This window comes from Cervus elaphus, chromosome 20 (genome assembly GCF_910594005.1).
Source record: "Cervus elaphus chromosome 20, mCerEla1.1, whole genome shotgun sequence".
In the NCBI taxonomy this organism is placed as follows: Eukaryota; Metazoa; Chordata; class Mammalia; order Artiodactyla; family Cervidae; genus Cervus; species Cervus elaphus.
In genome coordinates, this window is record NC_057834.1 from 63,157,937 (window position 1) to 63,174,744 (window position 16,808).

At 33.9% G+C, this 16,808-nt stretch overlaps 1 protein-coding gene across 8 annotated transcripts in view; it reads right to left on the minus strand.

Annotated features, from left to right (window-relative positions):
* Positions 1 to 224: 224 nt before the first annotated feature.
* LOC122676562 (alpha-amylase 2B) overlaps positions 225 to 16,808 on the minus strand; it is a 58,589-nt gene continuing 42,005 nt past the window's right edge. For 6 of the 8 annotated variants that reach the window (XM_043875938.1, XM_043875937.1, XM_043875939.1 and 3 more), the window contains 10 exons: positions 11,143 to 11,356; positions 10,665 to 10,811; positions 9,409 to 9,606; positions 8,784 to 9,014; positions 7,792 to 7,925; positions 5,493 to 5,615; positions 5,303 to 5,402; positions 2,401 to 2,519; positions 2,169 to 2,294; positions 225 to 874 (listed from right to left, as the gene is read on the minus strand). In XM_043875938.1, the coding sequence (XP_043731873.1) occupies positions 685 to 874; positions 2,169 to 2,294; positions 2,401 to 2,519; positions 5,303 to 5,402; positions 5,493 to 5,615; positions 7,792 to 7,925; positions 8,784 to 9,014; positions 9,409 to 9,606; positions 10,665 to 10,811; positions 11,143 to 11,310 (1,536 nt within the window). In that variant the 5' untranslated portion in view covers positions 11,311 to 11,356 and the 3' untranslated portion in view covers positions 225 to 684. The remainder of the gene's footprint in view (positions 875 to 2,168; positions 2,295 to 2,400; positions 2,520 to 5,302; positions 5,403 to 5,492; positions 5,616 to 7,791; positions 7,926 to 8,783; positions 9,015 to 9,408; positions 9,607 to 10,664; positions 10,812 to 11,142; positions 11,357 to 16,808) is intronic. The other 2 variants (XM_043875944.1, XM_043875943.1) reach the window with 1 other exon arrangement.

Here is a 16,808-nt window from a genome sequence, read left to right on the forward strand (position 1 = left end):
TTACAATCAAAGTGAAGGAAATAAATAGCTAAAAGATCAGGAAGAAAATCTGAGTATAGGGTACCATGAGAGCCCTACCTAAACATACATCCATATTAGGGGTTAGGAGATGGAACAAAAGCCATACAACATCATCATGTTAAAGCTATTGGAAAGAAAAAGAAAAAGAAGAAAGAATATAAAGTAGGAGAAGATACCTGTGAGCTCAAGAGAATTAAGAATTATAGACTACATAATTTGTTTCTTTTATTTTTTAACTTCTTAATCATGAAAGGGTCTTTACATTGTGAAAAATACCCGTGTTATACCTGTATGACTGTATAGGAATCATCATTAAATCAGCTATGCTGTGCTTCTGTTAGAAACATTTTATGTAAGAAATACAGATGTGGATTAGAGATACATAGCTGGGCAAATGGTGTTAATGGCAACAAACATTTTTCAACACACCTTTCTGAGTTCTTAGAAATTCTTTTGACAAATAACATAATGAGAATCTTCAAAGTGAAACAAAATGTTGACTGTACTAATAATTATCATTTTTTATGCTTTTCTGAGTTGTTCAAGTTGATTACTTATTATAGCTTTTACCAAAATTAATGAATTATGAAGTTATATATTACATATATAATCAAATAAACTTTATTTCTCTGGATATATATATATATATATTTAATTTACATTTTATAATTTAGATTCAGTATGAATTGCAATAAATGGATCCTCAGCGGAGTTACTAATAGAAAAATAAGCATTACCATCACAAGAAACATTGATTTGAATTCCTGTACAATTGTCACCAATTTTATCTCCAGAAATAACATCACAATATGTACCAGAAGGAAGACCAGTTTGCAAAGTTGCAGATAATGCCCTGTAAAATGAAATTTAAGATTTAACTTGAATTTTCCACAAGTAAAATCAAGATTAGAGACTGTCTCTAAAATAGTTTAATTGTGTGCTATAGAACTCTAAGCAGTCAAGATCTCAATTAAAATAAAATTCAAACACAAAGAGCTCTTCAGTGGATGTAACCAGTTTTCTCAGAGCCAACAAAATTCTAATAGAGGACTTCAGAGTTTCCTAGTCAATAATAAATTTTATAAAAAAAAAAAAAAATAAGGTTGAAGAGTATCAGCGAAGATTTGAGTGACTTGTGTCCCTTAGAGAAAATTACTACCTTTGGTAAACACAAATATTTTTAATTTGCCTTTGTCTGAACTTAAGAAGATACTTATTACTTTCAAGAATTTAAATTTGATTATTTCTTCAAAAATTGTTTTCAAGAAATTAAAATAAATTGAGGTTGCAGATAAAAATAATCTCACATTTCTATAAAGAAGTAAACAGTTTCAAAATATAAAGATGTTTCATAAACTTGTTTCTCCCATCTATAAAAGACAGACATCAAAGGACTAGCAATAAATTCTTGGGGAAGATAAGTATATACTTTATTTATTTTTTTTGTCACTGAAATATATGTTGGCCTAGAGTGAGCTAAGAAGAGTGGAAGTTGGCCTTGGATTGGGGTCTTCTGAGCTATAGTTCTATATATAAGGGAAACAGTATACTGGAGGCAGAGAATTTTAAGTATCATAAATGAAAATCAGTGTGAGATGTCTCAGAACTAAAACTCAAAAATCTCCTGAGGTGATTAAATGACCTTTATATGTATTATATGTATTCATTATATATCTGCTTTAAAAAGTATTTGTCACAAAGAGACAGTAAAGTTTAAAAGAAGATCAAAAAACCAGATAGGAGAGTAGGTGAAAAAAAGTTATAGAAAAAGATATTTCGTACTAGAGGGAACACTTTTCCATTATTGATTTAAAATTCCTATAAGACATTCTTCTAGAAATTTCAAAAAGTTTTTATTAATTATGCTGTGTATTTTATATGCGGGGCATATACATGTGCATCATATCTGCCAGAGATATGCAAGAGTGCACAAAAAATAACTCCACTTAGAAAAGAAAGCACTTATAAACAGAGGTCAAAAGAATAACAGTCATCATCATCATCTTTCTTCTGGTTTTTTATGATCATTATGTTTTCTTAATCTGCCATCTAAAGAATTTTTCAGAGATGAAAAAAGTAAATGAGCAGGAAAAGAATAAACCAAGAATATTAGCATAAAATATCATTTTTAACTGATATTTACTTACCAGTCATCATTGTTGAAAACAATGAATCCTTTGTTTCCTCTTCCAAAAGCTACTTGGTTACTACCATTATCCCACCAGTTTGTAAAAGGTTGGCCATCAACCACATTACGGAATATAACCATGTTCCTAAAAACAAAAGAGCATGTGAAATAATGATGAATGCTTCAACAGTTTAAAACAAAATGTTAAGAAAGTTTATTATTAGAGGATATGTCTAAATAAGTATTCCTACCTTATTTGACGCCATCGATGTTCACAGACCCAGCCATTGCCACAAGTAGTATCCGGATTAATAGTAACTTCTTTAATTACTCCATTATTATTTGGTGGCCCAATCCAATCATTAACATCCTCAATTACCAAAAAAATAAGTAAATTTTAAAAGTTCATATTTATTTTTTAATTGGAGGAAAACTACTTTACAATGTTGTGTTGGCTTCTGCTGCATAAAAATATGAATCAGCCACAAGTATACACATGCCTCCTCCCTCCTCAATGCCCTACCCTCCAATACCACCCTTCCACATTGTCACAGAGCAGTAGGTTGAGCTCCCTGAGTAATACAGCAACTGCCCACTAGCTATCTATTTTACATATGGTGATGTATGTTTCAATGTTACTCTCAATTTTTCCCCCCTCCTTCCCCTGCTGTGTCTACAAGTCTGTTCTTTATGTCTCTATTCCTACCCTGCAAATAGGTTCAAACATACCATTTTTCTAGATTCCATATATATGCATTAATACATTTATTTTTCTCTGACTTACTTCACTGTATATAACAGGCTTTAGGTTCATCCATCTCAGTTCAACTGACTCAAATTCATTCCTTTTTATGTCTGAGCAATATTCTATTGTGTATATGTACCACAACTTTATCCATTCATATGTCACTGGACATCTAGGTTGCTTCCATGTCCTGGCTATTGTAAATAGGGTTGCTATGAACATTGGGGTACATGTGTCTTTTTGAATAACGGTTTTCTCAGGGTATATGGCCAGTAGTGCGATTGCTGGGTCATATGATAATTTTATTCCTAATTTTTAAAGAAATCTCTATACTGTTCTCCATAGTCACTGTATCAATTTACATTCCTACCAACAGTGCAAGCGGGTTCCCTTTTTTCCACATCCTCTCCTGCATTCAGTTATAGATCTTTTGGTGATAGCCATTCTGACTGATGTGAGGTGCTACCTCATTGTAGTTTTGATTTGCATTTCTTTAATAATGAGTGATGTTGAGTATCTTTTCATGTGTTTACTGGCCATCTGTATGTGTTCTCTGGAGAAATGTCTGTTTAGGTCTTCTGTCTCCCCACTTTTTTTTTTCTTTAGTTATTTGTTCTTCTGATATTGAGCTTCATGAGCTGCTTGTATATTTTAGAGATTAATCCTTTGTTAGTTGCTTCATTTGCTATTATTTTCTCCCATTCTGAGGGCTGTCTTTTCATCTTGTTTATAATTTCCTTTGCTGTGCAAAAGCTTTTAAGTTTGATTAGGTGCCGTTTATTTAGTTTTGTTTTTATTTCCATTACTCTAGGAGGTGGGTCAAAGAGGATCTTGCTGTGATTTATGTCAGCATGTTCTGCCTATATTTTCCTCTAAGAGTTTTACAGTTTCTGTCCTTACATTTAGGTCTTTAATCCATTTTGAGTTTATTTTTGTATATGGTGTTAGGAAGTGGTATAATGCCATTCTTTTACATGTAGTTATCCAGTTTTCCTACTTATTGTTCTGGATATAAAACAAATATCCAGATATAAAACAAATATCCAGTTTTACTACTTATTGATAAAAGCTTAGATTTTTAACATTACATGTGTCCTTATTTTTACCATCTGAGCCACTCATTTAGTACACCAAACCCAATCTGTCCTATTTGTGTCTTTGTAGTGTCTTCATTTACTATCCAACTTGCTCAGTATTTTTACTGAATTTTTCTTATCACTAACTTCTCAATCTCTAGTGCCGTATTTCAAACAAGGGAATGATTTTTTTTTTAACCCTCTCATCTTTCTAAGGAATTACAATGACTTTTCAATTATCACTCATAGGAAGTGAGTGTAATATCATTGAAATGGCAAGGACTTTATTGTCAGTAAAAGCAAGATTAAAAGACTTAGTCTTAGGTTCTATTACTAAGAATAAGTAATAGGTTCAGTTACTACTAACAAGGAAAACTTAGTTAATACATATAACTTCTGTGTCTGACTTTCCTCCTCTATAAAATGAAAATATGACTTAGTTTGTATAAAATTTGAATAAGATATGTAAAAATGCTTTACAGATGATAATTGCTAAATAAATATTATTTTATTTCATTCTTTTTACAATAAATATATTAATCAAAATATAACAACATCCTTTACTAAACTGACCAAATTTCTGATTTGTACTTTCAAAGATAATCATAGGAAAAGACAGATTATGTCAAGGAAGGTTATCAACATCTGTCTTAAATCATATGGCATGATGAATGATGGACAAAGCTAAGAGTTGTTAGCATGCAGAAGTCTTGGAAAAGCCTTGCAAATGTTATGGAAAAGGGGAAATGAATATATGCCATGACTCCTGACATCAGAAATAAAAAAAGACTAATTGTAGTGGAAACTATAAGTTGGGTCAATATAAAGGAACACCTAAATATTAAGGCTATCTAAGAATAGAATGAGTTGCTGTAAAAAGTAGTAGTGGACTTCTCAACTTGAAAAGAACCTACTAGAAACAAGAGAAATATCTATCTGAAGAGAATTTTCCCCTTGAGGTATGAAGTTGATGTATGATGCTGCATTTGAAATCTCCAGTTTGAAAAGAAAACTTTTCACTAACTTTCCAAATACCTTAATATGCATTTTACTCACTGTATCCTTATTTTTAAGTGCTACTTTTTTTTGTAGGGTGGTTGGCTAAGAGTGTATATTTGTTATATTTGAAACAGCCTACACACTCTATCAACAGAGATCATTCATTTTTAACTTTTAAATATCCACTGCATTGTTAAAAGAGCACTGCATCAAATTTACACTTAATAAATATTTGACAAACTAGTGAATGTAACAGCATCACAAGAAATTAAACCAAAACTAACTTTTTTTTTTTTTTGAGAAAAAGATATTTTGGACAGCACCAAAACTCACTTTTCCATTCTCAAAATATCTTGGCCAATGGTAGCTTGACATTACTCGTGTAAATCCATAGGGATGAGCGAGCATAAATCCAACTCCCATTTTGTACAGTCTAAAAGGCATAAAATTATATCATTATAGAAGAAAATATTTTTAACATCATTAAAATGTAGGTTTAAAAATGGGGAACTTTGTTTCTTACCTAGCATCCCAGAATGTAAGAATAGATGCTCCCCCAGCTCCATGCCCTCGCTGATTGTCATGGTTATCAACAAAGACAAGTGCCCTGTCAGAAGGCATGAAACCCCAGCCTTCTCCCCAGTTCCTATTAAAAAATAAATCTTAAAAACACATATATGTATTCTTTTACAATGACTTTAGAGTAACCTAAATGTCTATTCCTTTCACTATAGCACCCTGTAAGGAAATTCTCTAATTAAATGATTATTCTCAGGGCTTTTTAAATGTAATATATATAGATATATTGGGTTGGCCAAAAGTTGCATTTGATTTCTGCCATTAGATGGCTCTAGTAGTGCTTAGTCATCTTTCAACTGAAACAACTTAGTTAGATTGTGTTGTGACAGCTGTCAAAGCAGTGTGTATTTTAAAAAAAATTATCAAAATTGGTGAATTTTTGTTAGCCATTTTAATATTAATGTTGGAAGAAAAAAAAAGCAGCATTTTTGGCATACTATGCTTCACTACAGTCGTGTCCAACTCTTAGAGACCCCAGAAATCAAACTGGGGTCTCCTGCATTGCAGGCGGATTCTTTACCAACTGAGCTATCAGGGATGCCCAACATTTCAAGAAACAAAAATGCAACTGAAATGCAAAAAAAAGATTTGTGCAGGGTATGGAGAAGGTGCTGTTACTGATTGAATGTGTCAAAAAGTGCAAATTTTTGTGAAGTTTTGCAAAGTTTCATGTTGAAGATTTCTTACTAGATGATGTTCCATGGTCTAGTAGACCAGTTGAAGTTGATAGGGATCAAATTGAGACACTTTTGAGAACAATCAATGTGATACCACACATGTGATGGCCAACAAACTCAAAATACCCAAATCAAGAATTGAAAATCATCTGCACTAGCTTGGTTAGTTTAATTGCTTTCATATTTGGGTTCCACATAGTTAAGTGGGGGGAAAAAACCTTCTTGACTATATTTGTGCATGTAGTTCTCTAATTAAACATAAAGAAAACATTCCATTTTAGAAACAAAACTGCAACAAAGAATGAAAAGTGAATACTGTATAATAATGTGGAATGGAAGAGATCATGGGGCAAGCAAAATGAACCACCAACAACCACATCAAAGGCCAGTCTTCATCCATAGATGGTGATGCTGTGTATACGGTGGGATTGGAAGGGAGTCCTCTATTATGAGCTCCTCCGGAAAAACAAATTATTAATTCCAACAAGGACTACTCTCAATGAGACCAACTGAAAGCAACACTCAACAAAAACCAACTGGAATTAGTCAACAGAAAACGCAGAATCTTCTATCAGGATAACACAAGACTGCATGTTTCTTTGATGACCAGGCAAAAATTGTTACAGCTCAGCTGGGAAGTTCTGATTCATCTGCCATAATCATCAGTCACTGCACCTTCAAATTCCCATTTTTTCAGTCTTTTTTAAATTCTCTTAATGGAAAAAATTTCAATTACCTGGAAGACTGTAAAAGGCATCTGGAATACTTCTTTGCTCAAAAAGATAAAAAGTTTTGGGAAGATAGAATTATGAAGTTGCCTGGAAAATGGCAGAAGATAGTGGAACTAAATGGTGAATATGTTGTTCAATAAGGTTCTTGGTAAAAATGAAAAATGTATCTTTTATTTATACTTAAAAACTGAAAGAACGTTTTGGCCACCTCAATTTTATCTAGGAATACATTCTATACATGTATATATGTAGGAATTACTTAAACTACATTCATGTTACAGGTATAAGATTTTTGTTATAAAAGATATTTTAGAAGTTTCAGTATATTATAACTTAGATGGGCTTCAGAAGGACAAACATCCACTATCATACAATACAGAATGAGAAACTGGGTTTAAATAAGCCTTCGATATTATATTGTTAAAATGTTAATATTAGAAATCAATTAGTTGATTAATATATGTAATTCTGTAGCATGGCTTCATTGTAGGAACTTCATAAATTATAGAATCATTTTAACAATAACCTGACCTTTACAAATTATACGTAAACATTAGTCAAATCTAGTAGAGTCATACTGAAATCTCTAGATCAAAATCACAGATTAAAATCTCTATTTTATGCTTTGGATCTCAAAAAGCACCTCCTTGTGATTGACATCCTAAATAATAATGATCATCCCTTAGCAGTTATGGAAGTATAACACTTGTTATTAGTAAATGAATCCTTGAGAGTTGTCTAAACAAAAATGCATTAAGAAGAAAACTCATGCTGGGGCAATATCACAAATAAATCTGTGAAATAATTCAAATGAAAGAAATCGTATTTCATTTACTTTAAGTAAGCCATTTTCTCTCCATTCCACTTGCGCAGAACCGTGCCTAGTTTTGCACCATACTTGAATTCTGTCACATGGCCATTTCCAAAGTACTCACTGCTTGCAATTGTCTCACCACCCAGATCAATTACCTCATAGAAATGAAGAAAAAAATATCATTTTAAGAAAGAATTTTAACTAACAAGTTAAAATTATATAGAAAATAACTTTATACTATTTATATGAAATGCCCCAAATAGTCTTCCTTATATCAAAATTCTTATTTTTCTTTGCTAAAATATATAGTACAATATTAAAAGGAGCATGACAAAGTAACCTGTTGTCCTGTGAGAATGCTGTCCGAATTAGTCTTATTCATAAATGATAAAAATAGCTCATATTTATATAGCACTTAATGTCTGGCTGACAACATTAACCCTAACCCTAACCCTAACCCTAACCTTAATTTCTCAGTGTTTGATAAACATTACCTCTTTAATTCTCCAAAGAATATAAAGATATAACGATTATCATTATTCTTTTTGATAAATTTTGAAAAAATTGTTCCTCAGGTTGATCAATTTACTAAATAAATACAGCTAATGGTGCTAGAGCCAAGATTTAAAGTCAGATAACCTGTCTTAAGACAATTTCTACATTATCTGTCTTCTATAATGACCTCTGGGGAAGTTAATATGACACAGAGATTTTTGCAACTTATATACATTCTCAGAACTTGCATAAAACACCTCCTATGATAAATATACAGTCTCTGAATAAAAGGAGGCTAAGGAGCACTCTTCTATATAAATGATTCATCCATTAATCTAAAGAAACTGTGTTTTTAATGAAATCTGCCATTTATTTTCTGATAAATTATGGATGAATACTGATGATGAATTATGCTCTGATGAATAATAAATGGTATTATTTTATATGGACATGATCCATAGGGTTGCAAAGAGTCAGACACAACTGAAGTGACTTAGCATACACATGTATTGACATACCTCCTGGTAAATGAAAGGTCTACTTCCTTCAGGGAACCAGCTTGTGTTTAGATTATGCAGTTTATCCAAAATTGCCTTTATGTCTCCAGGCCAGATGTGCTTAGAAGCATCGATTCGGAAACCTGCTACACCAATGTCAATGAGACGGTTTAGATATTCAGCAATTGTGGAGCGCACATAATCTTTCGCCAATGCAAGATCAAGAAGACCAACCAGACGACAATCTCTGACCTACAGAGGTAAAACTTTGTGATTGATCCTTGGAACATCACCTCCACCTGAGAATCCATTTAATTATTTTCATTTATTCATTAATATTAATAGATATTTCTATAATGCCTTATTTGCACTGGTCTCTGAGGTTACTGACATCCTAGTATAGACATACCTTTGAAATATTTTTCATTATAAAAATGGAGAATGTAGAAAATACAGTGGATGACCTTTTTCATTGTGAAAAATTAGATTTGAGAAAATGTTTTAAATATTGATTTGAAATTATTATTTTTAACAGTCAGACTTGGAATCTTGTTTTCCTAAACAATCTAAACTAACATTTAAAATGGAGATCAGTAAGCTACATGTGGATAATAAAAAGCATAGATAGCTCATTTTTGCTAAGTACCTGATAAGCAACATTATAGCTCTTAATTTCTCCATTTCCAGTTTTACATTTTCCATCATTAAAATCCCAACCAGAGTATGGGACTGCCGGGAAATCCCTAGTCCCAGGGTTGAAGTAACTTCCACAAGTACTGCTCGTTCCCGCACTCACACCACTTCCAGTCATATGATTAATTACAGCATCCACATAAATGCGGACCTGAAAGAAAAATTTCTATTTCAGTTTGGCTTACAGAGAGGTAGAAGTTTATATTATTATTTAGAGTTTATAGCACATTGATGACACTCCAAAATATTTGTTATTTTATAACTTACCATCTTAGAAGAGTAACAGTCAAGTGTAAAATAAAGCATTGTGAATGGAAGTCCTACATGCATTCTAGCCACTTGGTCAAATGGCTCAAGGAGTAAAGAAACTGCTTGCGATGCAGGAGATATGGGATCAATCCCTGGGTCAGAGAAGATCCCCTGGAGGAGGAAATGGTAACCCACTCCAGTATTCTTGCCTGGAAAATTCCATGGGCCAAGGAGCCTGGCGGGCTATAGTCCATAGGCTTTCAACAGGTCAGACATGACTGAGTAAGCACTGAGCATGATAAATTAAATGAACCCCAAACTACTAAAACTATGAAAAAAAATGCAAAGACACTATTATTGGCAGGAGATCAGAATCAGTTGAGGCAGAAGAGATTATTGATTTTTTGTTGTTGTTGTTGTTGAAATTTACATGGGTCATCCTAAGAAAAAAGAAGCCAGATTCTGGTATCTATTTAGGATCAGAAGAAATAAAGTTAGGTATTGCCTGTCATTGTCCTCCTTATCAAAGAGAAAATAATTACATATCATCATAAAACCTGTGGGAAGGAAGACCCAGGATTATGGGTGGAGAAACAAGTGACATGAACCTATCAGCAAATATTATAAGTAGAATTTCCTATTAAAACTGGAAAAGTATTTCCCAGGAATGTGCACAGGCAAAAGGGTTAAAAGTTGTTATTTTGCTTTATAAGTAAGCTTCTGGCCTTAAACTTTTCCTTCATTTTCTTTAGTGGATAAATGGCATATATATAATTACAAAGCTGAATATTAGGTAACAACTAAATTTTATAGTTTTAAAATATAAAATATAAAATTTATTTATAGCTAAAGTAAAATTTCAAAATATATGAAAATTATTCTGCATAAAAGGAACAAGAGACAAGAGAGAGAAATTATTTTTCTATATAATATGTTTAAAGAAAACTTTAATTCACTTACACCAACATTGTTACATCTAGTCACCATGTCTTTGAATTCACTTTCATTTCCTGATCTTGTACATAACTTGTAGCTAACTGGTTGGTATCTTTCCCACCAAGGTCTTGAAGGGTCAGTAATCACAACGTTTTCATTGGGTGGGGAGATCTACAAATAAAACACACTTAATAAGTATCAAATTATGGCTTACTTTATATCATTGAATATTTTAGAAACTAATCAATAATCTAAAATTACTTCTGAATCTTTGTATTTGAGCTACATTTTTTGCAACTATTGATAACCTGGTGAAAAAAATTATCTTAGAAATAAAACAAGGTCACCAAAAATTTCAAATTTTTTCTTCCTTAGAAAACTGTTTTACTTAGAGTACTTTAATTCTGAAGTAAAATGTTGTCCTAGCTTTCAGACACAGAGGATACTATCACTTACTCTCAGCACAGTAAAGTCTGCAATTTATACAATGAGCAATACTCACCTGAACCCCTCCAAATCCTTTGGGGGCTAAGTATCGCTCACATTCAAGAGCAACATCGACCCAGCGCCACTCAAACAGATGGACAATAGATGTCCGTCCAGATTTGGTGTGTGGGGCATGCTGAGCCCAGCAGAACCCAATCACTGAAAGCAACAGAAAGAACTTCATTTTGCACTGAAGTTGTCAGTGTTCTTTCCAGCAACTATCTGTATTCCTGTAAGAAGCATATTTTACAAAGCAAATGTTAACATGAATAAACATTTGGACCTCAAACTCTTTATTCATAATCTGAAGAGAACTATCAATAATAATATTAAGCAGATGAAGAACATCCATAAAATCTCCTAAGAATACCACCTAAATCAGCGGTCACCAACATTTTTGGTACTAGGGTCCTGTTTCATGGAAGACAATTTTTCCACGGCTAGCCAGGGGTGGGGAATGGTACAGGTGGTAATTCGAGTTGTGGGAGCAATGGGGAGCAGCAGATGAGGCCTTGTTGGCTCACCAGCCGCATAAACCTCCTGCTGTGAGACCCAGTTGCTAATAGGCCACAGAATGGTACTGGTACTGGTACTGGTCCATGGCCAGGGGTTTGGAGAGTCATGATCTAAATGACCTTTTATAACAATGTTTTCCTCATTGAGAGAATATTAAAATATATATAAAGTTCATAATCATGCATTACTTAGCTAAGATTAGACCTTATTTCTGAAGTCCTTTATTAATAGTGAGAGGGTAACAGGCAAGAAGGCCAGGGGTCTCCAAATGGAGGAAAGAGGCTGTAAGTGCCAGACATTTTTATCTCTCTTAAGCGGCAGGAAGAAACAAACCAGCGATCTGTTTTTCCTTCTCTATACAAATTTAAAAGGAGGTTTCTCTTAACATTCTGTGTTGCCATGACACCTGGTCTCACCTAAAGCTAACTACTCTCAAACTTTGAGTTAACCAATACATTCCTTTTTCGTATGGAAATGTTGTCTTAAGCTATGTTAATGAACCCCAGACTCTATCTTCAAGTTGGTTCCGCCAAACGGCCTAACTTACTTACTCAGGTATTGTTCCCCTAATCTATGTAAACGGAACTATTTGTTGGTATTCTGCCCTTCTACAAGATTCAAGTCAATCGTTTTATGGCCTGGGATGAATTATCTGATGCCATTCTAAATTTTATGACATTCCTTTCATTTCATTAACAGACTGTGAGTGACTATATAACATACAGCTAAAGACTAGGAGGGGGGTACTCTTTTGCCCCCTTCTGATGCCTATGTCAGAAGCTTCCCCTATCTCCTTTATACTTTAATAAAACTTTATTACACAAAAGCTCTGAGCGATCCAGCCTCGTCTCTGGCCCCGGATTGAATTCGTCTCCTCCGGAGGCCAAGAATCCCGCGTCTTATCGTTCAGCAACAACCTTTCAATAGAAGGAAAAAAACAATTGGAGTCAACTGAATTCACAGTCAAAATATTGCAAACATTTGTATCATTTCAGTTTCAAAAACAAAACAAAACAAAAACAGACTATTCAATTCCATTCTGGTTTTACCCTCAACCAAAAATTTTAATCATTTAACTTTCTGCACCAAGATTTAAGAAACCACTTGGAAGAAGAATGACCATGAATTGAGGAAACAGACCTTCCTCCCTCCCCTCTTCATCAAATCCTGTGGTTAATGCATTGGCTGTAGCAGTAGAGTATGGCTTTATTCCCCCTCTTATTTCTTATAACCAAGTATTCCTTATACCTGATAAAACACTGTTAATGAATTCACATCCATTTTCCTTCTTAATATACATGAAATTCTACTAGAGAGAATATAGTACAGGTGGGAAAAAAGTTAACCTAGTCATTCAACAAGCATTAAATGAGTGTCTGTTTTTTTGCTAAGAAAATGGGTAGTATTCAGGATACAACGATGAACAAGACAGACAAGATACTGTTCTCGAGCAACTTACATTATAGTAGAAAACAAAGAAATATATGAGTAGATAATAATAATACTAAAACAGTGTAAGATGGAAACTTACATTATAGTAGAAAACAAAGAAATATATGAGTAGATAATATTAATACTAAAACAGTGTAAGATGGCAACTTACATTATAGTAGAAAACAAAAAAATATATGAGTAGATAATAATAATACTAAAACAGTGTAAGATGGCAATAAGAACTAGTATTAAATAACAGTGTAATAAAATAGAAAATGTTTTCACCATCAGTGTATTTTAGACTGAATATTCAGGGAAGGTACCTTTGACAAAGTGATTTTCAGGTAGAATTTAAAAGATTAGAAGAAGGTAGTTATTTTAAGGTCAGAAAAAGAGTAATCTAGATAGAAGAAAGTGCAATAATAAAAGTCCAAAGTAGGAAAAAGCTAAGAATACTCAAATGACACTAAAAAGATAAAATAAATAAAAGTCAGCGCAACTAAAGCAGGTGGCAAAGTGGAAAGGAAAACAAGAGGTGAAGAGAAATAGGCCAGATCATGTAGGACCCTATAGAATATAATGAAAGAGAAGGCCACTGAGGCTCAAAAAAAGGGACCTAAGAGGTTCTGATTAACTTTTAAAAATAATTCTTGCTCTTCTGTGAAAAAATTGGCTTATAGGAAGATAAGAATGGTGGCAAACAGATCAGTAGGCTTTTTCAGTGGTCTAGGAAAGAAGTAAATAGTTTGGACTGGGGCATTGACAGAATACATTTCACAGGTAAAAGTGCAATGGGTTTATAGATAGATTAGAACTCAAGAATAAGGGAAAGAGAAAAATTAAAGAAGTGGGTATTTGGTGACACCATTTACTAAGATGAAAAATGAAGAAGTACTAGCTTCATGGAGGAAATACCAAGAGCAGCCTATGAATCCTAGTGCTCTCCTTCAGTCCTTCCTCCAACCCACTTTGTGAATAATCTCTGTGTCCAAAGTTTTTTTAAAATTATTATTTAGTTCAAGCTGCTATAAAAAGAATATCATAGACTGGATGGCTTATAATTAAACATTTATTTCTCATATTGGTGGAATCTGGGAAACCCAAATCAAAATATCAGAAATCCAGTGTCTGGTGAAAGCCCCCTTCCAAGTTCACAGGTGGCCAATTTCCTTCTTGTATTCTCACATAGTGTAGACCATTGAGAATTTTACACTTTTTTTGCTTCTTACAAGGACACTAATTCTAAGCTTCACTCTCATGACTTTACCTTAACATAATTACTTCCCAAAGTTGTCATTGCCTAATATCATCCCACTGAGAAGAGGTAGGGTATCAACATCTGAATTTTGTGGTGGAGTGAAACACAAACACACAATCCCTAACACCCATCCACTGAAAAACTAAAATTCCTTCATATTTCACAAGCAACTTTATTTCTTCATGACATTCAAGTACTTTCAAGTTCCCTTCCATCACCCTTGAATACCTAGTAACTATGCTGCCTTTCAGATGCATAAAGCATCTTTATGAAGCTCATCTTGATAGTTAGGTAGGACTACTCTGTATGATAGTTTTTTTAACTTATATAATATTATTAAGTGATATTTGATTTCTACTGTAAAAAGTAAGTATTTATATGGCCATCATCTGGAACAGATTTTCTTAAGGGTAGACTTCATAGTTAATGGTCCTTGCAAAACAAATAGCATAATGGCTTATGTGATCAAAAAATGGTTGCAAAATACAGACTCTAAAATTCAGGTACTGTGCAAGACATTGGTGTAGCTTGGGTTGTGTCTACGTTGATTTCTTTTTTTAAATAAATGAACACTATGTCAGAAATTGTATAATACATTCTACTCTAATCATTGCAGAAACTTTGTACACATAAACGAACTAAGACTCAGAGAGACCGAGTACATTGTTCAGGCCCACATGATAAGTTACAAACTTGAAATTTGATAATCGTCCTAACACAGGTCAACATTTTCTGTACTACATCAACGTTTCTCATAGAATTTTTGAGTTGCAATGTCCAACATGGTAACCACAAGGAAAACTTCACTATTAAACCCCTGAAATACATCCCCCTCAGTTAGTCTATCCTATCAGGAAGCTTTCATAAGTTTTTAACCTTCTCCATCAGAGGGCAGGCAGACTGAAAATCACAATCACAGAAAACTAACCAATCTAATAACATGGACCACAGCCTTGTCTAAATCAACAAAACTATGAGCCATGCCATGTAGGGCCACCCAAGATGGAGATGGGTCATGGTGAAGAGTTCCAACAAAATGTGGTCCACTGGAGAAGAGAATGGCAAACCACTTCAGTATTATTGCCTTGAGAACCCCATGAACAGTATGAAAAGGCAAAAAGATAGGACACTGAAAGATGAACTCCTCAGGTCAGTAGGTGCCCAATATGTGACTGGAGATCAGTGGAAATATAACTCCAGAAAGAATGAGGAGACGGAACCAAAGCAAAAACAACACCCAGCTGTGGATGTGATTGGTGATGGAAGTAAAGTCTGATGCTGTAAAAAGAGCAATATTGCATAGGAACCTGGAATGTTAGGTCCATGAATCAAGGCAAATTAGAAGTGATCAAACAAGAGATGGCAAGAGTGAACGTCAAAATTTTTGGAATCAGCAAACTAAAATGGACTGCAACATGTGAATTTAACTCAGATGACCAGTATGTCTATTACTGTGGGCAAAAACCCCTTAAAAGAAATGGAGTAGCCATCATAGTCAATAAGAGTCAGAAATGCAGTACTTGCAGTCTCAAAAATGACAGATCAAAAACGAATGATCTCTGTTCATTTCCAAGGCAAACCATTCAATATCACAGTAATTCAAGTCTATGCCCCAAGCAGTAATGCTGAAGAAGCTGAATTTGAACGGTACCATGAAGACCTACAATAACTTCTAGAATTAACACCAAAAAAGATGTCCTCTTCATTATAGGGGACTGGAATGCAAAAGTAGGAAGTCAAGAAACATCTGGAGTGACAGGAAAATTTGGCCTTGGAGTACAGAATGAAGCAGGGAAAAGACTAATAGAGTTTGGCTAATAAAATGCACTGGTCATAGCAAACACCCTATTCCAACAACGAAGACAAGACTCTACACATGGACATCACCAGATGGTCAACAAAGAAATCAGATTGGTCATATTCCTTGCAGCCAAAGACGGAGAAGCTCTACACAGTCAGCAAAGACTGTGTGGCCACTGACTGTGGCTCAGATCATGAATTCCATATTGCCAAATTCAGACTGAAATTGAAGAAAGTGGGGAAAACCACTAGACTATTCAGGTATGACCTAAATCAAATCCCATACGATTATACAGTGGAAGTGAAAAATAGATTTAAGGGACTAGATTTGATAGAGTGCCTGATGAACTATGGATGGAGGTTCATGACATTGTACAGGAGACAGGGAGCAAGACCATCCCCAAGAAAAAGAAATGCAAAACAGTAAAATGGCTGCCTGAGGAGGCCTTACAAATAGCTGTGAAAGGAAGAGAAGTGAAAAGCAAGGAGAAAAGGAAAGATATACTCATTTGAATGCAGAGTTCCAAAGAATGGCAAGGAGAGATAAGAAAGCCTTCCTCGTGATCAGTGCAAAGAAATAGAGGAAAACAATATAATGGGAAAGACTAGAGATCTCTTCAAGAAAATTAGAGATACCAAGAGAACATTTCATGCAAAGATGGGCTCAATAAAGG